The 23,280-nt window shown below is 27.2% G+C and overlaps 1 protein-coding gene across 2 annotated transcripts in view; it reads right to left on the bottom strand.

The window, feature by feature from the left end:
- Positions 1–8,288: 8,288 nt before the first annotated feature.
- LOC100573780 (circadian locomoter output cycles protein kaput) overlaps positions 8,289–23,280 on the bottom strand; it is a 35,537-nt gene continuing 20,545 nt past the window's right edge. For both annotated transcript variants that reach the window (XM_003246858.4, XM_016807333.2), the window contains exons 4-16: positions 21,534–21,620; positions 15,505–15,610; positions 14,328–14,492; positions 14,102–14,255; positions 13,531–13,637; positions 12,777–13,033; positions 12,079–12,718; positions 11,897–11,937; positions 9,665–9,728; positions 9,555–9,598; positions 9,288–9,470; positions 9,097–9,213; positions 8,289–8,316 (exon numbers count right to left, since the gene is read on the bottom strand). In XM_003246858.4, coding sequence (XP_003246906.1) covers positions 9,145–9,213; positions 9,288–9,470; positions 9,555–9,598; positions 9,665–9,728; positions 11,897–11,937; positions 12,079–12,718; positions 12,777–13,033; positions 13,531–13,637; positions 14,102–14,255; positions 14,328–14,492; positions 15,505–15,610; positions 21,534–21,620 — 1,917 coding nt within the window. In that variant the 3' untranslated portion in view covers positions 8,289–8,316; positions 9,097–9,144. The remainder of the gene's footprint in view (positions 8,317–9,096; positions 9,214–9,287; positions 9,471–9,554; positions 9,599–9,664; positions 9,729–11,896; positions 11,938–12,078; positions 12,719–12,776; positions 13,034–13,530; positions 13,638–14,101; positions 14,256–14,327; positions 14,493–15,504; positions 15,611–21,533; positions 21,621–23,280) is intronic.

Below are 23,280 nucleotides of genomic sequence, written 5' to 3'. Positions count from 1 at the left end.
CAAAATCGATTTTTCACAAAATTGAATTTGGTTTTTGGTGTAACTTTAAAAAAAATGACCGTAGATACATGAAATTTTTACTGGATGTTTATATTAGCATTTTCTATACACCATAACATTTTCAAAATATTTTGACTTATTTTGAGCTCTTTACGGATATTGTCAGTTTTCATTTTTTTTAGTTTTTTTTCTAAAAATATCAATAAAATTTTATTTGTTGATTAAAAAAGCTTGAAAATTTAACAAAAGGCTCCTAGTATATTGATTCAAAAGCAGATGAAAAATATTAAAAATCCTTAGTCACAGTTTTTTTTTATAAGCATTTAAAGTTCAAAAATTGACAAAATATGGAAAAATCACGAAAATTAGCAAATTATTTTGAGTTAATAATTCGTAAACATTTTTCTTTTTAGAACTAAGATTTTAAATTGTAATAAAAGATTCCTTATAGGTTAATCTACCTTTATCAAACAAAAAATATCTATAAGAAAGTCAAATTAAATTTTTATGAAATTCAAATTTATACAACATTGCGGATATTCACTCGATTTCTCATGTAGCGATTTCCTTATTTTGTTGCAATTCAAAAACGAATAACTGTAGATACATGAAAATTTTACTGAATGTTTATATTAACATTTCCTATACACCATACAATTTTGAAAATATTTTGACTCTTTTTGAGCTGTTTACGGAAATTTTCAGTTTAGTTTTTTTTTTCTATAAATATCAATAAAGTTTTATCTCTTGGACCAAAAAGTGTAAAAATTTAATACAAAGCTCCTGATATATTGTTACAATATCAGTTGAAAAATATTAAAAATACATAGGCACAATTTTTTTTTTATAAGCATTTGAAGTTAAAATGTTGACAAAATTTATCAAATTTAAAATTGAATAATTATTTTGTAGTTAAAAATTTATAAAATTTTCAACTTTTGTATCAAAGAATTGAAAATTTAAAACAAGATTCCACGTAAATATTTAATTCTGTTGCCAAAAATTCTAAGAAATACATAAGCACAGTTTATTTTTTTAGTCATTTTAAGTTCAAATTTGGACGAAATTAAACCTGGAATAAATATTTTATTTATTTTGTTGTGATTGTATAATATTATTTGTGGGTACTTGAAACTTCTAAAGTATACTATTATTTATCTATGATAGTACCACGGTTTGTTGTTGATGTATAACGCGTTATCCATCAGGATATTGTGATATGATTAATTTGGAATTTATTATTAATGCATATTATAGGTCAATTTTTTTTTTAATACTATAGATAAGTATACTTATAATAGGTATGTCTAATACCTAGACTGACAAACCGTCTCCACTCAGAATCGTTTTTCTTGTACAGTGATATTATATCATTGAATTCAAATTTAATACTATCCATTACACAGTGACCCACTGTACAGCAGAGCGACATCCACTTACCCACCTTTTTTTTATTTTTCAATACAACTGTCTCGTGATTATAATTGATTTTAGAATCTGAGCGAACCATTAAATATAATGTATTGGTTTTACAATGATTTGTGTGTTTTAATTTTGTATCTGTCATCTTTTGGCTTTTGGAATAGTGAAAAACTTCAATTTTGCGAGAAGTTTCAGTAATTTCTGATTTAAAATTGTATTTATAGTTGTTACTTTGTGAGGTCAGAAGAAAAAATGCTCAGTTATTTATAAAATAATCAAGAACAACAAGAAATTTTAAGAAAGACGGGAATATTTACGCAAAACCAGTTTTTGACAATATCGATGTTGTTTTTTTGCTGTAATTCAAAAACGAATAACTGTCGGTTAATTCTTTTATACAAAGTGTGCCAATACTCAATACATCTTGCTTTCATAAAACTGAAATTTGCCAATTAATATAAATCTGACTATGCATGGACCATAGTGGTGATAATAAACTATATTATAAGCACATCTTTGAATCGACATGGTATTTCCCATGTATTATTAAGAAGTATAAATATATGTTGATACCTACGTGAAAAACGTACTAAGCACCTATTGGTGGACAAGAAATATTTCTAGTGCATTAATGTATGCCCGTATGTGAACAAAGTTTGAATATTCGCAATGTATATATCGTTTTGTTGACTTTGCACATCGGTGACGTACAAATACAGATTGTAACGTATCCGTGCATCCGACACTGAAACAACTGAACAGTGTTATTACTTATTATACATTATTATTATATATTATATATATATATATATATATATATGTATATACTCGTAATATTATAAATGAATACCTACTACAACCAAACAACCACCAAGGTTTTTTTTTTATTGTGCAAACACGCCAGCGTATTACGATACCTGTGTGCGTGATATATAATATTTTGTCTTCTACAGTTGTGTAGGTATAGTCATTGATGTAATATGTAATAAAATATTATGAGCTATAACAGCTATGGACCGCTGTTGTATCGCATATAGACAACCACGCGTGCTCCGTTGAAAAGTGTATAATACGACGTATCATAATATAACCAGGTATAGGTTAGGTACCTAGCTATTATTTATGTTATTGTAAAGAATAGTGTACTTATCACTATTATAGTGTACACAATGCATGTAGGTGGGTATTACAGCCAACTATACAGGCATTAGGGCCCAGTGGTGTCATATTTTAGACTAGGTGCGCTACGTTCATCAGTGTTTAAAACAGTTATTACTCATTAACCGTGAGTGATGAGTGTCAAATAAATATTAATAAATTCCTTTTTTTTTATTATTATATGGACAGTCGATCATGTTTAATTTTCTGTATAGAATACTCTTATCAAGTTAAGTATTCTATTTAAAAAAAGTTGGAAACAAAATCAAAATAATAAATTGAAAAAACCGCGACTTTCAAAATATGCATTAACAATGAGAGTATAACATATTATAATTTAACTAGCTGTATCCGACTTCGGATTTCGCCTGGGGAAAAAATTGAACAATTAATGGAAAATACAATGTTGTATCAGCGTGTATTATACTCTTGGTACATTTCCGAACGTGGTATAAACTACTCTCTAAAATTTCCTGATATCTCTAAGAACAATCTCCGAAATTTTCGTCAACATCAGTTGATTAGTTTTTGAGTCTATAGGCAACAAATATAATAATATAGAAGAATAGTTTTATAAAAAAAATCTCATATAAAGCCCCACCAGCTTTATTAGCTTACTTACCTAATTACTAATGTACTTTTTAAATTAAAATTAACTATCATATATGGATATAACAAAACATATATGGATATATATATAAAACAATGTGGTAATGAGAGCATTTTTCTTTTGACGCCTTTAAAAACGAGAAGATTAAATATTTTTTAATAAAACAAAACGCTATTTTAATCACAATTTTTTTTATAGTTAAAAATAATGTTACAAGTGCGTGCTACTGGATATTTAGAAAATCTATGATTCATAAATATGTTTTTGTTAATAAGTAACCATGACATCGAAAGCGTTATATAAAATCGGTTACGCAAAATGGTCAGGAAAAAAATATATTTGTTTCCAGCTCTAAGACATATTTATGTACAACAGCGCTTTAGTTTTTTTTGTTTTTCTTTAGCAACCGTTCAAATAGTTAACACGACTTCAACAACAGGTAGGTAACTGTAACCACAACCTATGATGTTTAAGGTTATACAATATTATCAATATTGGTAGAATATCAGGTATAACTTTAGTAATGTACCATACGCAACACTGGCTTTTTCCATATTATATTTTAACAACACAACATTGTACTTCTTAATAAACACTGAAAGTGTGAATGGTAAAAGAATGAATTTATTCGACTGATATCGAATAAGTATAAGACCGAACTCATTATTGAGGACCAAAAAGTTGAAGTAAAACTGTGTACACCGTTATGATTATATTTCGAGAGCCTGTACTACAAAGTCACAACGACGATAATAATATTATTAAAGTTGTAATTTATTAAGACGGCGCTTTGGGTAGGCAATTTAGTGGCATCCTTGAGTTATAGCCTATATATTATTTATTATAAGCAAATAGTTTTTGCCTTTTGGACAATAAGGTCTAGAACAAGTCACAATCTATTTGCGTAAACCAGAATACTTTTTAACCAACCTTTTATAGTAGTACATTTTGTCGTATACTATAATATATGTCCACTAACATTATGCAACATATAAACCATATATATATATTTTTATATATATTATATATTATATGTGTAACAAAAAAATTCAATATTATAATATACTATTATTATTTTATTATGTAAATCATCGACAACTGTGGCAATTGGTCTGATACGTCTAAGTGTCTGACAGTAACTTAAACATAACACATTATTACACTAATTGATACATATATTACAATGCTTAAGTTAAGGTTATATTTTGTTGTACATATTAGATTTTATTAGAAACTTAATTAAGTTATGAATAGTGTTTGGAGGAGCCGGACTAAGAATTTCATATAATAAAATTGTATAGAGCATAGAACTTCCTCGCGATCTGTGTACTGATAGCAGCATTGAGTAAGAAATAATATTCAATATGTGTTATAGTATAATATTATAATATATTTTAGCATGTAAGTCACTAATAAAATTGTTGGGTTCCGAAGAGCAAAAAATGCCAAGGTGACGTGCGTGGTGGTTGTACGAGGAGAAGGCAAACGGTCATTGATACTAAGATAATATATTAGTTTGAATATAATAAAAGTGTTTCCGACCATAAATTGTGTTTAAATTTTTCTTTTTCATTTGATCGTTTGACTTCCAACCTTTAAATACTGAACTGTGCTGGAGTATACTGTGTACATATCATAGAGCTGATGAGGTATTAAAGGTAACAGACGTAAAACGATAAACGTATGCCATAGTAGTTGGTTCCTCACCTCAAGGCTTATGTAAACATTGTTGGCCAAATTTAAGATGTAGATTTTAGCGCTTATACGCTATTTATATTGAACCTAAAGTAACTAATTACAACCTTTTCGTATAGCCATATTGACGTTTAATTTAAATCAAATACATTGTTACAATTATTTATACAAGTAAAGTATAGCTATTAAGATACCTTTATTATTTAATAATAGGTTTATAAAAACATAAAATATTTATTCGCTAGGGTTCAGATTTAAATGCCCTAAAAATTTTCTTTATAATATAGATAATATGTTTTTGGGATGGATACAACTATTTTTTACACACTTTTCTTAAGTTCACTTTCACGTCTGTCTGTAATCAAATCTTGCGCGCTCGATTTGAGGCACTTTTTGACGATGAAAAATTCTGAAAATTGGTATAGACCTTGGTCATGGATGACAATACAATAGTCCGTTGTCATTTTGGGACCCGGATCTCCAGGTCGGCGATGACAACTGTGCAAAGTCATCTCTAAGGAAGTACAGGTACGAAGGGTTTCTCTGGGTCAAGGTGGGTTTCACTGGGGTTTTCGGGGTCGCTAAAACCGAATTTGAGGTCTAACAAATGCCCCGAAGTCCCCGGAACCCCCCCCCCCCCCTACACGGATTCTGCAGTGGTACAACTAAGACTGTAAATATTTTAATTATCGCACGCAGTATATCTGGTTGCATAACTATTTATTTATTTTGTACGCATCGTTGCTGTTGACGTCGCGAACACACAGTTATTATAATTATTATTGCACGAATATTATTGACGTCGCTGAACGATCCATTATCATTAGACGAGATCAGCAACTACTACTGTGAACCCACTCACTTGGATACTTAATAATTATATTCTTTTAGTTTGAGCTTCCTTTTGAGTCGCCATTGTGTTTAAAGGGGAATGTGTCGTCGCTTCATCAAAAAAAAAATTTTTTTTTAAAACAAACTTCTAAAAAAACATATTTAAAAAAAAATATATTAAAAAAACAAAAAATTAATGAAAAATTTGTTAATGAAAAATTTAAAAGTGGGTGGTGCATCATACAAAACATTTAAAGCCGAGCTAAGTCTCACATATACTTCTTTGTTCAATCCTGTATATAAGATAGTGATTGGGAGTATAATATGTCAAGTGTAAGAGCATCACACACTGTTTAATTTTTTCATTAATTTTTTGTTTTTTTAATATATTTTTCTTTTAAATATGTTTTTTAGAAAAGTTTGTTTTTAAAAAGCAGGTAAGTGGATGTCGCTCTGCTGTACATTAGTTTACAAGTGGGTCATTGTATAATGGTTGTATTAGATTTGAATTCAATGATATAATATCATCGTATAAAAAAAAACGATTCTGAGCGGAGACGGTTTGTCAGTCTGGATATTTTATATTTTGTTATTATTTATTTTATCATGTAAGTTGAATTAATATTAAAATATGATAATTTTTTATTCGTTTCTATGGTGATAAACAAAGCGTTAGAAATTAAAATCCCGTTTTTAGCGTTTTTTTGTAATTTTCCTGTGGTTTTTCCCGTGGCATTAAATAACTATTAAGAAAATCGAAAAATAACCTCTCTAAAGTACCGTATTGATCCAATTTGCTAAAAGATAAGGTACTATATGTTGAAATCGAAACACTCCTTCTGGAAGAAATTTTGTATACAGGATATAAAAAGAAAAGAAAAATAAATAAATAAATAAACACCATTGTAAAAACAATAGCTCCCTCGCTCAGCTCAGAATCTAAAAAATGTTATTTTATTTTTTGTAACTGATATTGCATAAAGCTTTATTATCAGTTATCGTCATAGAAACCCAAATTAACAATAAAAACAAGTAAAAAAAAAATATGATAAGAATCTATCTATGATTTCTCAATTTTCCTTAAAGCTTTTCTTACTGATAAAAAATATCTAGTAGCACGCAACTTTTTGTTTTTAAATTGTATTACACATAATCAATTAAATACATATGTTTTAACTTTAATAATTCTATGGTAAAAATTGAAACTGAATAATCGGCAATGAGAGAGAAAGTTCATTGAAGTATCTAGCTTGAAATGGATAACTATGCTTGCTGCCACATATTCATTAGGATATTGAAGTTGTTCAAGAAGCACCAATTGATAATTGTGCATAATATTGTCTATAATTAAAATGGTCTTTCATAATAATATAGAATACATTTCACTTATTCATACCCATTGATTCACCTAATTTACACTAATTCTTTTTGATTTAATGTAAATATAACCATTCAACAATTCAGTATTTTGTCATGTATTAGTGTTAGTGGTAAAGGATATAAACGAATACGATTTATTATTGTGTATAATATATGAATATATATAGAATGTATTTGATATAAAATAATATTGTGACACGTACAAATCAATAGAAGCAATATAGAAAACAATGTAATTTAAAAATTATGTTTTGACACTCATTAAACTAATATTATAACATTTAATGTTTTGCTTTTCAGTCTTCACATAAAAAAAAAATAATAAAAATAATAATAGTTATATTAAAATAATAATTAAAAAAAAATATATAATATGTATATATTTATAAAAATCATTGGACATAAATTAATAATTATTAATTAATTTTGTATTAAAATGCTCAATATAATAAGGGCAAATTATAAATTATAGAACACTTATATATAATATATGTAATACTCACATACACACACACTTCTAGTATATATTATCAAATTTTTAAGATACAAAATAGTTTATTACATTTATTACTAACATGTTACAAATCTAATATAGTAAATACAGTATATTTAAAATTATACATGGAAAGGATGATATTGTGGTAACATACAATTTTAAGATCATTTCATGTTCGACATTGGGGAAACTCATGGCACTGATAAATTTTTTTTTTAAATTGTTAATTGTTTTTACCACCTGTTCCAGTGGTATATTGAACAATTGTTATTGGCGATGTTATAAAAATATATTTTGGATTTGTTGATAACTTTATTAAAATATTACAAAAAAAAAAATTTTTTTTATGTATAATAATGAACACGAGTCAGTCACTATTCAATTCTTTGAGCATCAGCCATATAAAAGAATATAAAACAAAACAACAAAAGGTAAAGAAAATTAGGAGTCTTTGTAACTACTTTATAGTAATGTCATACGAATACTAGGTAACGATAATAATAATAATAGTAATAATAACTATAACTATAACAGTTAGATAACTTAGGAATAAGACAAATGACACTAAATAAATTTAAGTTGAAAGAAAAAATAAATATATATATAAATACAAATTAACAAGTAGTTTACAATTTACAGTTTTGAATTGGTTATGATGTTCTATATATTTAATTTGTATTTATCAAGAAAGCATTATCATAAGAATGAAAATATATTTCGTCAACTGAAAAAAAACCAACAGTATACTATTATTAATTATGACAATATTTAATCATGATAAATATTCATAATAAATTCCATAAACAATAAACAATTTGTCAAGTTCAAATAAACAATTTATAATTTTTTATTCAAAATAATACATATTCAAAAAATATAATTTAAACTTTTACTTTACTTGCTTGAGTATAATTTCAAAAGTTGAAGAAACATAAGAAATAAAATTACTGAGGTATTCTTAATTTTTAAATGAAGAAAAATTTTAGATAGATATGCATAATGTGTTATATCAGTAGCAGCTAACCATCCAATATATTGAATAAAAAGAAAACTATTCATGAAGAACACTAATTAATATAATAGACAGTAAAATTATATATATATATAAAAAAAAAAAACTATCAGATAGGTACTGAATTGCAAACAATCCATAATACAATATTATATTTTATGAGTATATAGAGATTACTGATTAGTGATTAGACTACCAGCATGGCGGGGTCGGCAAAATTCCGCTAAGATCAACTATAATATTTACTGTATACAATAAATGTCAGCACAAATTACACGGCGATGCAGGGTATAAACCAATTGTGCAATAATAATATTTTTTAGTGTTCTTATCGTCTTAATTCGTAATAATGCACATTTACACAACAAATATTATTTTATCATTAATGTTATGATAATGGGGTAAAATATTTGTGCCCCACCCATTGAGAACCATACGAGCTACCACTGTGTTTTATAGAAATTATCAGCATTTATATAGTTAAATACTCACTCATATGCCTCAAGTGAAATATTAGGTTACATAATATTGTATTGATAATCACACTCCAATGTTTTTATGTACTCCTTGTAGTTCACGTAACACTTGTTGTTGATGCTCATGTTCAGCCTAAATTAAACATTAAACACATATTATTATCAAGGTAACTAGAAAAATAATAGTAATATTATATTATAACATACCTTTAAGTGAGAAAAATCTGTAGCTAGAAAATGAGTGTTGGCATTTGAAGAAAGTGAATTTAACTCGGTTTGGATTTCTTTCAGCTGACCTTGTTGTTGGTCCATTTTTGTCTTAAGTGTGTTCTGCTTTTTCTCAAGCAATGCACTTTCTAAACTTCTATTATGTTGTAGGACATGAATTAACTAAAACATCAATTAAAGTTATGGTTTAGAGTCAAGTTGACTAGGTACATACGCTACTAATTAATAATATTAAATAAAACATACAGGATCTTGAATGATATCTATTGGATTTACATCATCATAAATACCTGTAATCAAATATTTGATATTTTAATATTACATAATATTTTTTTTTGAATTAAACATTATAGTACCAGTAACATATGAATTATAACTATCTGGTCCCATGAACAAAGAGTTATCATCGGCAATTGTTTTCTGAAACACGCAATATAATTATGCAATATTTCAACAAAATGTTCATAATATACAAAGATAATAATATAGTTGTACAGTTTAAAATTTATATTATCAGTAAAATCTATCATAGTACTAAAATAAATTGTATTTTTTGCACAATATTGAGTAAAAATATATGTCAGTTAAACTGTTTTAAATGTATGAGCATTACCTCTAAAAACGTTTCAATTAGTTAATAAACAATATCAGTCAGTGAAAATTAATGAAGTAAATAGTAATACATATGGAATTAAAAATGGTGTACCTCAAGGTAGTGCTCTTGGACCCATTCTATTTATAATATATATTAAAGAAATTTGCAATATTAATTTTGATGGGTTGATAGTTACTTATGCTGATGACACTTGTCTTCTATTCTCACACAAATCATGGAATGGGGTATACGAGAAAGCCTGCAGAGGTTTCAATCAGATAATAAACATTTTAAACAATAGAAATCTATCTAAAACTGTGATTATGCCATTTTCAATTAATAAAACAGATTGTACCTTCAATACTATAGCAGTACATGGCTGCGTCAATAATAAAATATGTAATCAGGAAAACTGCAAAATAATTAATATAGTTGGAAAAATTCGATATTTGGGTGTTATATTTGATAACAACTTAAAATGGAATTTTCATATTAACAATTTATTAGGAAAGCTACGTTTTATTACATTTAAATTGATCAAACTCAAAAACATGGTACCTAAACAAACAATGAAAATAGTATATTTTGCACTATACCAATCAAATTTCCAATATGGTCTATTGGATGAGGTGGCCTTCGGGATAACATATTAAATGCACTAGTAGTTAATCAAAATAATATAGTCAGATTTTGCCTAAATAAATTCACTCTAGAAGGATCTACGAAAGCCAACTATAGAGAACTTGATGTTTTGTCAATAAGGTTTTTGTATAAAAAATTGCTATTATGTACTTGGTTAAGAAATTTAACTTAGATAAATATCATAAAGAGTTAAGCAATAAAAGAGAATTGAGGAAATTTGACTTGACTGTTAATTATACAAATAAATCTTTTGTAGATTATCTTGGACCAATGTTTTTCAATTCTATGCCTTTTGAATTAAAAAAAAAAATACTTGGGGATAAAAAGATTAATATTAAAGGCTTGGTATATAAATATTTATTTCTTGAGTTAAATAATGAGTTCCTATAATTTTATTTTATATCTAAGCTTTATAAATTTAATCTATGAGGTTTTATTTGTGTATCGTAGACTAATATGTTTATTTTATATTTCTATATTTAGTTTTATACGTACTTAGAACTTATAATTTATATTTTGTAAATTCTATAATTATAATAATTGTATCATATATTACATAATAACTCTCTTTCTCCAACACAAGCTTTGCTTAAAGGAGAAAGATAATCGGAAATGTTACTAAATAATAATGTATGAATTTTTGTCTTTTTCGATTAAAAAAAATAAAAATAAAAATATATATATATAATAGTCATACACACTAAGAGGTACCAACATAATTAAGAAAATTAAAAAAAATAATTAATATTTGATGATAAAACATAAAAATACATTCTGATAAAACAACTACGAAAAATTAAATATCAAAAAATTGCTGTAATAATATACATTCAAATTGGTTACATAATATTATATTTTAATTTTTAATACTGAATAGCTATATAGTTATTTTTATTTTCAGGGGGGTGAGGTCGGGGTTGGATCATTGCAAACAATAAATGTATGATATTATTAAATCATTCAAAATTATTCTCAATTTTCTTGCTCTCGATAGTCTTCAATTCAATTTTCATGATTGAATGTAGGAAATGGGGTCACATTTTCAATGTATACTGCTGATAAGTATACTACTAAATATACTTATTTTACTTCACATATTATATTCATACATAATAATATATTCTTTATCAAATTTTTTTTAATTTGATGAACTTAATTATTTAATGAAATAATAATCTGATAGTTTTAAAATTCTAAATTAACCAAAAATATAATAAATTAATAAATTAGGTTTTGTTAAGTTTATATCAGAACTAAATGGTTATATATTATACATACATACATACATTTTATTAACATAATATAGTACAAAATAGCAATATTAAATTAAAATTATTTGAGAAAATCTTACCGTGAAATGATCAATATTCGTCACATCAGCAATTAAAGGATCTGAGGAAAACAAGAAATATATTTTATATTTATTTTATCTTATGTAAATTATTAGTTAACGGATAAATAAAGCATATTTTAAGGATGATTTATTGCATATGTATAGTGTAACTACCAATTCATTTTAAAATAAATCATTACCGATATTATTGTGTTCATCGGTGTTGTGTGAAATTAGTTGGATTGGAGTAGCTTGAAAGTTAGAAAAATTATCAATACATCCTAAAGTGCTTAGCTGATTTTCAGACAGTGAATCTGTTTGGTTGCTGTAATTACTACAGGCAGGTGATTCAACTTGTGTCTCTAACACAATTTTTGCTTTTTTTGGTAAGTTATCTATTGATTGTGAATCGTTTTGTCTTTTGGGTATGACAAATATGCCACCCCTACGCTCTAAATAAGCTCGATCTTTCTCTGTAGTTTTATCATAAGTTGGATGATTGTAAACTAGTACAGGTTGTCGAGAAATTGGTGGGGCAACTCGAAGTACAGATGGCCGATCCTGAGTTACTGGCTTCACATTGGGCTGAGGGGATAGAGATGATCGTTTATAAATTTTTGGTGCATTAGATGCTACTGAAACTGGAGGTATTGATTTGGATAATAGTGCAACCCTCATATACTCCTCGTTATCTGGCAAAGGTCCAGGATTCTGTGCAGTAACTTTAAAATTGTCCATTGCTGGTTCAGGAATATTTATAATCATTTGTTCGACCACCTTGTCCAGTGTTTTAACATCTTCAGTAACATCTTCCAATGTTACAGTAGATTCTTTTTCCATCTGTAATAATGATCAATAAGCATTTTGACTTAAGATATAACAATAATAGTACACTTACAAATTGATTATTAGTTATTGCAGCAATTCCAGGTTCAGATGCAGCAACTATTAATGGTGTAAACCGTTTTTTCATTTCAATTATTTCTCTTTTTCCTTCTTCTGGGGTTACCAAAGTATTAACACAAATGAACGATTCAATTGTATCCTCAATTGGATTCAATTGCAAGAAACCATGTGTTCGCATATACACAAATTCTCCATTTTTTGACAACAATCTATAGCAACTACTACCAAAACTTTGACCCTTAAAATACACTAAACAAGCATACAATTATTACAAACATTCTGTACATTATAAAATATGTATATACACTATACAGTAAGATCTTGATAATCTGGCACTGCTAGTTTGGCACCCTCAGTAATCCAGCAAATTTTTTGCTTTAATAATTCTATGGACATACATAATTGAATTCTCCGATATTAATATTGAAATTCCAACAAAAATTATAAACTTGTCGGTGATAATAATTTTTTCTACCCGTATAAATTGCTCTTCATCATTAGGTACTAATCCCTAATGCTTTACATAATATCTATGTGTACATACATTGATTCAGTTAATATTTTTATATCTATCTATACGTGTTTTTCTTGAACAAATTTTTTTATTATTAATAAATAAATACATTTTCCGTTTAAATATCTATTTTTTTTTTTTTTGACAATCCGGTAGTACCATGGTCCTATATGTGTCGGATTATCAATACCTTACACTGTATATAATTAATTATGTTAATAAAAATATATACTTTGTCTTAGAGCAATCATCACCCAACGTACATCATCTTTATGCATGTATTTGAATGCCAGTTGTCCAGATACTTCTTGAGGCATGAATCCAGATACAATCGAAATTCTATAAATATATTTTAGATAGTTATATAATTAGTATTATTTTAAAACCGCATTAAAAAATAACATTGTATACTTTGTCCCATAAAAGAGTAACCCGAGGTGTATACAGATTTTTGTCCGGTTTAGTCAGACCACACTCATCAATAAATCGGTTTGTCAATTTTTGTTTCTAACGATTGGTTACGGCCAAGAAATCACTTAACTAATCTTAATAAACACATGACACACATTAGCCCACTCTATGCCACTACCATGCACAAAAGTCTGCGGCCTGGGGTTACTCTTATATGAGATAGAATGTATGAAAAACATAAAATTCTTGTTATGTTGGAGAACATACAAAAAAATTCCAAAATCACTCCAGGTAGGATGGGTTATTAATTGTATATAATAAAATGTCTTAAAATGTTTATTTCAATCTACAATTACCATTTCTAATTAATAAGAAATTAAATAAATGCTTACCTATGATCAACATATATTATACGGCCATCAATTTGATGTCTAGTTATGTATTCTTCACGAGTTGCTTCTAACATTGATACTTCAGTCACACGTCGTTCATTATATGGCCTGACAACTGCATTTAAAACTATATCATTTTCAGTGACTTCAGAATCTATAAGAACGTAAAATGTTCAGTTAAATGTAACCTTTTTTAAAAATAAAACAGCAATAATATGTATTATACTTTTTGAATCGGATTTTTGAACCATTAATGTTCCCATAACATGTACCAGCTCCACCTCTGGTTGTTCATCACGAGAAACCACTTTTTTGACCAACCGTAAATAAAATGTTCGACGTTGTATTTTAAAATTTCCATCACTATTCAGTAAAGGATCATTAGTATCGTCTAAAACACAAAAATTAATAAGAATTAATACCAAAAGAAATATTGCTTTTATGCCCCTTTTATGGACACTACAATATGATTCATTCAACACTTAACCACTAACCACGTACAAACCAATTTTGTCATCCTAACCAAAATTTCACAGACTAAATTCTTCTTGAAATAAATAATAATTCAAATTCAAAACTCAAACCCAAACCGAACAAACATTAAATTACAAATAAACTCAAAAGTTTTACACAACCATAAAATATAACAATAACTAAAGTTTTACAACCATTTTGATATTTACATGCACTGATTGTATGGTACCTACAATAGGCATGGCAGATGGTTATTGATTATAATGCAAAGTATATCAGAATAATAAGACTTCAATAATATATTTTTGTTTATTCATTATATTATACATAGAAATTTTGGTTTTTTTCAGTTCCTTCCACAACCACAAGGGTTTCCTATCTATAAATTTAAATTTTCCGAAGTCAAAAAAAGAAAGTTGGTCAGGACACAAAGACATGAAATATTGGGTACTCTTTGAGAAACTATTGAGAACATAATATCTGGTACATCAAAAAACGACCTCTACAAAGTACTCACTCTTGATTTTCATTCAGTGAAACACTGTCCGTTAAAAAAATAAATAATAGAAAAAACAACAGACATTGCTGAATACCAATATACATTTTTCATTTCACTCATACATACATTCGTCGCTTGGCTCAGAATCTTATAAGTTATAACTATAGACATAATATAATGTTATGTATATGCTTGTTATAACAACTATTAAACGGGTTTTCTACGATATCGGAAATAACAAAAAACTAGTCACAAACATATCCATGCACGGTACTTATAATTAAAGAGAAATACCTAATGCTACCTATATATTATAATTCGATAGTATTATTACACATTAATACATTATGCTGATCGAATTAAACATTTACACTTTACATATCCAAACACTACACATTACGCAAATTTACAAAATGAACAATAGACTTACTGGTGCCACTGTTTGATGTTTCGTCTTGATACTTGAGGTTTTTTCTTAGCTCATCGTGATCTTTGGGATGGGCAAAATTAAAAAGTGATTGGCCCATGAGATCGATCTACAATTAAAATGTAATGTTAATATATTTTAATTTTTTGATACACAGTACACACACGTGCAAATCAAAAATGGTAATATGTATAACATTTTTCGGTCAAATATAAATACAATTCTCGATTTAAATAAACCAAAATTTTCATAGAAATACACTCAAAATGTAAATACTCCATGTGGGGTTACACGCACAAATTTGCCACATTCAACGCTATCATTAAAACTTCAATTATCAGTCCTTAGTTTTCAATACCTACAGGTTGCATTATACGGAAAACTGGCAGCAATGAAAATACCACCATAATTTATTCAACTAATAATTATATTTATTTTACGCGTGAAATAATACATAACATTATGACATTGTCTGTTCCTTGAAATATATAAGAATCGCCTATACATTGGTATAATAGTTTTATCAATGGTTTGAATTCTTTAAATTTTCTCTAATTACACAGTGTTTATCGTAACAAGTTTAAGATTAAATTTATTTTCTGCACAATAACAGTTATGATTTCCTACATTATTTTTTTCATATCAAGACATAAATTGCAAATTGCAGGAGAATACAATAAATAATAACCATACATACAAATTAACATAACACATTCTTGACTGTAATATTTTATCTTCAACGAAGCAAATATTTTAGTTCCGATACCGTTGAATTAACATAATATATATATATTATATCTTAGTATATTAAAATGAACACTGAAACTAGTTTAGATTGTTTATATATTGCAATAGATTTAAAATATAAAAGAACGTATTGTTGTCTTGTAATATAAAGGTCAAATGAGTATTTTTTTATTATTATTATTTTTTCTTTATGGGGGAGCCAGTTTTCTTGTGGAGGGACGAGGATCAAATTAATATGAACAGGTTTTTTTTCGTCGAATTTTATTCATCACTTACTAACAAATAAGCTTACTAACAAGACGTGGTTTTCATTTATGGATTCTACTATGCAAGTATGAGGTGACGTTGGTTGTTTAGACGACAGAAGTATTATATATTGAAAAGTAAGGAAGATAAGATACCACCTAACGAGTAACGAGACGTCCGAGTTTATTGGGTAAATAGGAAACATTTCATCACTTAAGTCTGTGGTAAAAGAGCTATCGTCTAAAAAGGATTAAAATAAGGCCTGGGAAGCAGTTATGATCAAAGGCCTGCGATATGTTAAGAATGTAGAGAACTTTTGAAATATAATAGGAAAATAACTTGGATTTTAAACTACGTGTATTGATTATGCGACAAATGATACGGTTAGCATGCGGATATTGTTCCAAATCTACAGGGAATACGAGAAGGAAAAACGGCTTTATTTATTTTAAATAGAGCAATATAATTTATATTATTATAATACAGACGTATAAATTTCCTTCTATAAAACACTGTCGTATAGCAATTACTAAAACATCAAATTAATTTATATCAATATCATAACACAAGAATATTCAATATTCAAAATCGATAACAATTTAAAACTAAAAAAAAAAATCGTTAGAGCAGAATAATAATACGCAGATACGTATTTTATTTTTAATTGTTGTATTATAACTCACGCCACTATAGGGCTACTATAAGGAGTTTAACAGTTGTGTATATAATAATTAAATAATTAATGTTAGTAAATAAGTCCAAAAAAGTTTTCCAATAAGTCAATGGGGAGAAAAAAATCATACCTAGTTTTAGGTATACAAGTTGTTAGTATTACAATTTGTTAAAATAATTTTGATTGAATCCGGACGGCAGCTGAGAGCTGGAGACATATTTAAGTCCGAAAGATTATATTTTTTAGTTTAGTATTATTGTTCGGTTGCTATTCGAATTTTACTATGTTAAAATATTTCTATCAGCAGAAGTGCATTTCACAATATAATAGAAAGCGTAGGACGTATTACACATAAATACATAATATATAAAAAGGAAACATTATTTTAAAAATACTAAAGATTATTTTTAAATTGTTATTATGTAGGATTTAAAATGAGATTTGATTCACAAGTATAAAGACAAAATAAAAATATTTGGGAATATTTGTTTAGTTATAAAAGTGCAGCACCTAATACATCGATGCATGGATAAATTAATGTTTTAATAATACTGTGTTAAATAAATAAAAATGTAAATTTAATATGTATTTATTAAACAAAAACCTAAACAACTAGATTTTTTATATATACAAAATTTAAAAATGCACGATGATGCTATATAATATAAGTGAAAAAAGTACAACTATTATACAATTTGTACAACAAATGAGCTAACTATAGTCGCAATCAATTAAAATCTAAAAATAAACAAAACCGTACAACGATATTAAAAAGAAGTGTGTGTTTGTATTGAAAATTCAAAGTACGAAAAGCAAAGAAGAAATAATGGTTGGTCGACCTTGAAATAATGTGCATACGTGACTTAGCAAGTAATATTACAGAACTGCAGCAGTGGTATAAACAGTATAATGAGCTCGGGTGCATTTCAACTCAAAAACCCTTCCGTGATTATATAATATTTACGAATTAATGTTATAAATAATAATATCACACAATGATGGGCTTTGTGATAAATTTGTAATTAAATGTTCGTGGTTCAATGCAATTTCCAAGGATATGTGTTATATTATATATTATGTAAAAATAATAGTATTAAGGTTAAAACTTAAAACGGATGCAGTGCGAGTAACCCATGTATACAAATGTGTTTATCGTTCGGTCAACGATAATAATAATACTATAAGAACGGTGTCCTTGGCTGGTGCATAATATGATGGTTGCGCGGGTAGAGATGGTGGGGGGATTGATGTGGGTGAGAGGGGAAATCAATAGTATGCATTGCTTGCACGATAAAAAATCAAGGTAAGAGAAAATATTTTGATTAAAATACAAAATATTATATTCTACCGTAGAACGATTAAACAACTATGACACGCAGTCGGCGCTGGTGCAATAATATAATAACGCACATTGTGAATTAAAATATATCCGGCGGATTATCGAGGTGAGTTTTAACTTTTAAGTGGACTGACAATAATAACTACCAAATAAAAAAAACGGTCGTGTGACCATCGGGAACCAATGAGAGATCGATAATGATAATAATAATGATATTATTATTATACTATTAAGTGATATTATTTATGTAAACTTTCGCAATGACAACAGACACAATGGACAGTTAGAACGCACTTTAGTTTCGCGTGCGATTAAATACGTGAGAGCGACGGACAAAATAAAAATAAACCTCGACCAATGCGACTGCGTACTGCGCAAAAGACGGTAATACTCGAACTGATGACATACGTAGTGATGGAGGGGGGGGGGGGTGAAGGGATAAAACGATTTCCTATCTAAGTCCGAACGCGGCGCAACATCTAATAAAACAACAACGGCACGGACGATAAAAACGCATCACTATAACAACAATAATATTATTATTATGTATGCGCTATGCGCTTTCTGACAAACAAAGTAGGAGCGATCTGTAGAAACTACAGTGGGAAACGACAGCCATTGTGCGTCATTTCCATTGGATAATTAAATAATTAATACAACATTTTAATATAACAACATAATACCTATATCGATACTAATAAAATATGGTAATAATAGTGAAACAAGCTATAATAATTTTTCATTGGTTACATAAACCTCGATGAGAAGAAGAGGATAAGGCACTGTTATACAGCGATATACGTAGGTATATAATATTACTATGTTGTTACTTTGGCCGTTATACTGTTATTAGTTTTCTAACATTTGATATGCGTTGCCGTAAGAAGAGCATAAATATAGTGCAATATAATAGCACATTATTACATCTGTAATAATAACATTATTCACATTTACAAATACACATTAAAAGTGGCGGAATTCCTAAGGAACTGCAATACAATTAAAAAAGTAAATTTAAATACATGTATAAATATCAACACACAAGGTTAACGTAATAATTTAATTACGTATTAATTATGAACATCGTAAATAATATGTTTGTGTGTAAATAAAATGTAAACGACAATAAATAATGATCTGCCACTTTTATAGCCTATTCAGAAAAAGATCATACCAGATTTACGTAGCAAAGCCGGTTTGACCATGGCCGTCTAGTATGTTCTTAATCTGAATAGCATATAGTGTAATAAGTAAAGCTTGAGCATTTAAGCATTAAAAATCATTCTCGCATAAATACACGGTATAACATTACATCCAGAAAAATTAAATAAATACCGTATTCGACTCTGTAAATAAATATGCATACAGCGGCAATATAAATGCAATGCTGCAGAAACGATAATAGGTACAGTTTATTATTTTAAAATGTAAATAATTAGATAAATTCTGTATAGAATCACTTTATTTAACCGACTCTGGACTCTTACTAGTGTTTCAACTAAACAAAAAAAAAACACTCAAGGTAAAACGAATACCAATTGTGAATTGGTGCAACTTAATAAGCATATTATTGATTTTTAATGTATTTTATAAGTATTAGATATATTAACTTAAACATCACAAATATTTATAGAGGGCAACTTGATTTTTAACTTAAACACCGTTTGTTAATATAATGATGAAGTGTGTATCAATGTCTTAACTTTTAAGTTAATTTATATAATTGCATTTCAAATAATATTGAATTAAATGAAAAAAAAGTAGGCAAGTGGATGTCAGTAGAGTACTGTACAGTAGGTTACAAGCTGGTCACTGTAATAGATGGTGTTAAATTTGAATTCAATGATATAATATTATCATTGTATAAGAAAAACGATTCTGAGTGAAAACGGTCAGACAGCGTATAATTTTACTAAGTATATATTTGATGATATTATTGTGAATAAAATAATTTATATATAACCTATTTACGTGGAACTTTGTTTTAAATTTTTAATCCTTAGCTATAAAAGTTGAACATTTTATACATTTTTAACTACAAAATAATTATTAAATTCTAAATTTGATAAATTTTGTCAAAATTCGAACTTTAAATGCTTATAAAAAAAAATTGTGCCTATGTATTTTCAATATTATTCAACTGCTATTGTGACAATATATCAGGAGCCTTGAATTAAAATTTAACGCTTTTCTACCCAAGAAATACAATTTTATTGATATTTATAGAAAAAAAACTAAAAAAAATTGAAACTGAAAATGTCCATAAATAATTCAAAAAGAGTCAAATTATACTACAAAATAATTATTAAATTCTAAATTTGATAAATTTTACCAATATTCGAACTTTAAATGCTTATAAAAAAAAATTGTGCCTATATATTTTCAATATTATTCAACTGCTATCGTGACAATATATCAGGAGCCTTGAATTAAAATGTAATGCTTTTTTACCTAAGAAATACAATTTTATTGAAATTTATAGAAAAAAAAACTAAAAAAAATAGAAACTGAAAATGTCCATAAATAACTCAAAATATTTCGAAAATTTTATGGTGTATAGAAAATGCTAATATGGACATTCAGTCAAAATTTCATATACCTAGTCATTTGTTAAGAGTTGTACCAAAAACCAAAATTGATTTTCTCGAAAACAGATTTTGCGTAAAATTTCCCGTTTTTCCTTAATTTTTCTTTTGTTTTACACGGTGCTTTTGAAAACTACTGGGAAATTTTTACTTTAAACTCCCATAAGTACCAACTAGATTCACTTTCCAATCAGAAAAGATATTGTTGAAGAAAATCTAAGCATCTTAAAAGTCTTAAATAGTGTAATGACAGACACACAAAAAAAAAATAAAAAAAAACACACATAATTGTTAAATCAATACATTCGTCATTCCACTCAGAATCTAAAACGTTTATATAATATTATTATAGATACAATGTACATCTATAGTAAATAATAATAGAATTATTATTTAAAACTAAGCCTTAATTTATGGTGAACCTACGAAAGAAAAAACTTACCTGTGAATAGCCTAATATTTTCTCCACGGAGTGCGAAACAAATACTATTTTACCACCTGATGTGACCATAAGGTATATATCGTTCTCCTGTGAACAAAAAATAAACCATAAATAATAATAACATCAGCTATGAGGGAAATTGAATAAGTATTATATAACGTAGGTATATATGTAGTTCAAGTGTTCAACATGTGTTGTAAAACAGTATTCGAAGCAATTTTAGTGATTAGTAATAGATAGGTTACTATAATAAGTAATGACCAGAAAGAAGTATTGTCATACTGTTTTTTTTGTCTTGGCGTTTTTTCGTTGGTTTATAATTTTGTACATGGAACACATTTAGAAAAAACTGCTAATGCCGTGTAAATCGTAATATTATAAAGACTTTGCACTATTTGAATAAGCATGCGTACATACAGTATATAATTATAACATCTAGGCTAGGTATATTATATGACTTTCTTCTCGGCATAATATAAAATAACATTATGTTAGGTTTTTAGAAAACGAACTTTTGGCACAGCATGCCACATAATGAACAACATTAAATAATAAATACACATTAACTATAGCAGCATCGAAAATGATTATATCAAGTATATTTTACTCTTTCAGATTTGTTTATACAGATTATTATAGCAAGTATAGGTTATATTAAGTAGAGACCTGAATTATATGCACTAAAAATATGCTAAAATATGACGCAAGAATCAAAATGGCAAAATATGCTCCTATATGCATAAAGTAAAATTTTTACAAAAAACAAAAAAGTGTATACAAGAAAAGAGTTAAATAGAGTATTTAATATGAATAATATCTTAAGTAGAGTGTTTTGTCAAATTATCTCTGTAATACAATTAATACAAACTATTTAGTAGACAAATCAAATATATATTTATTAGGTAGAAAATGTTTAGAATTTTAATTATGTATTTATTTTATTATTTTTATTATTTTTAGTTTAGTGGATTCAAACAAAGATCAAAAGCCGTGATAGTAACTTTGAGTAGCATAATTGTAATAAATACAGTATTGCAAATAATATAAAACTATGTATATAAACAAAAAAAAAATATATATATTTCGATTATGAAAAAGCTTTCCGAAATTATTTAAAATTAATTGTTAATCAACATAATATATTAATCCTCGTTTTTATATTAAAAAGGGCCAAGAAAAGACTAAAACGTTATTATTTTATTAAAAGTGTTTAAAATATACAAATTGTAATATAAATTGTAATGCTTTAATATGAAAATATGCCTTTAACCCCTCAAATATGCATCAATATGCAAAATAAAATGTTGTCTATGAAATCATTTGAAACGGCCACATTTCGAACTGTCATAGTTGTGCACTTGTATGTACAAGTATGTACTGTATATACACTGTATGAATATGAAAATACATGCAATTCCGATCTCTAGTAATAAGTAATAAGTAACAACTATAATCTATTAGACCAGATATCACTCCGACAACAACTTAAATAGTTATATGTAATAATTAGGGCTAGGATTTTGTAGCATTTGCATTTTCTTTCATAGTACTACAGGACATTGCTAATCAAAAACAAAATTCGATTCATTCGTCACAGAGTTCAAATATGTGATTTTGATTTTGCTTTTTTTGCATTTTCTTATGATATTCGTAAATAAATGCTTTTTTGGTACTTTTTTGTCAGTTTATTAGCTTTTTAATTAGTTTTTGTTAATTATACGCATATTTTACATTTTTAGAACATTTA

The sequence above is a fragment of the Acyrthosiphon pisum genome, chromosome A2, assembly GCF_005508785.2.
Source record: "Acyrthosiphon pisum isolate AL4f chromosome A2, pea_aphid_22Mar2018_4r6ur, whole genome shotgun sequence".
NCBI lineage: Eukaryota > Metazoa > Arthropoda > Insecta > Hemiptera > Aphididae > Acyrthosiphon > Acyrthosiphon pisum.
Note: the sequence above shows the minus strand (reverse complement) of the source record. Positions and strands in the feature narration are given on the sequence as shown.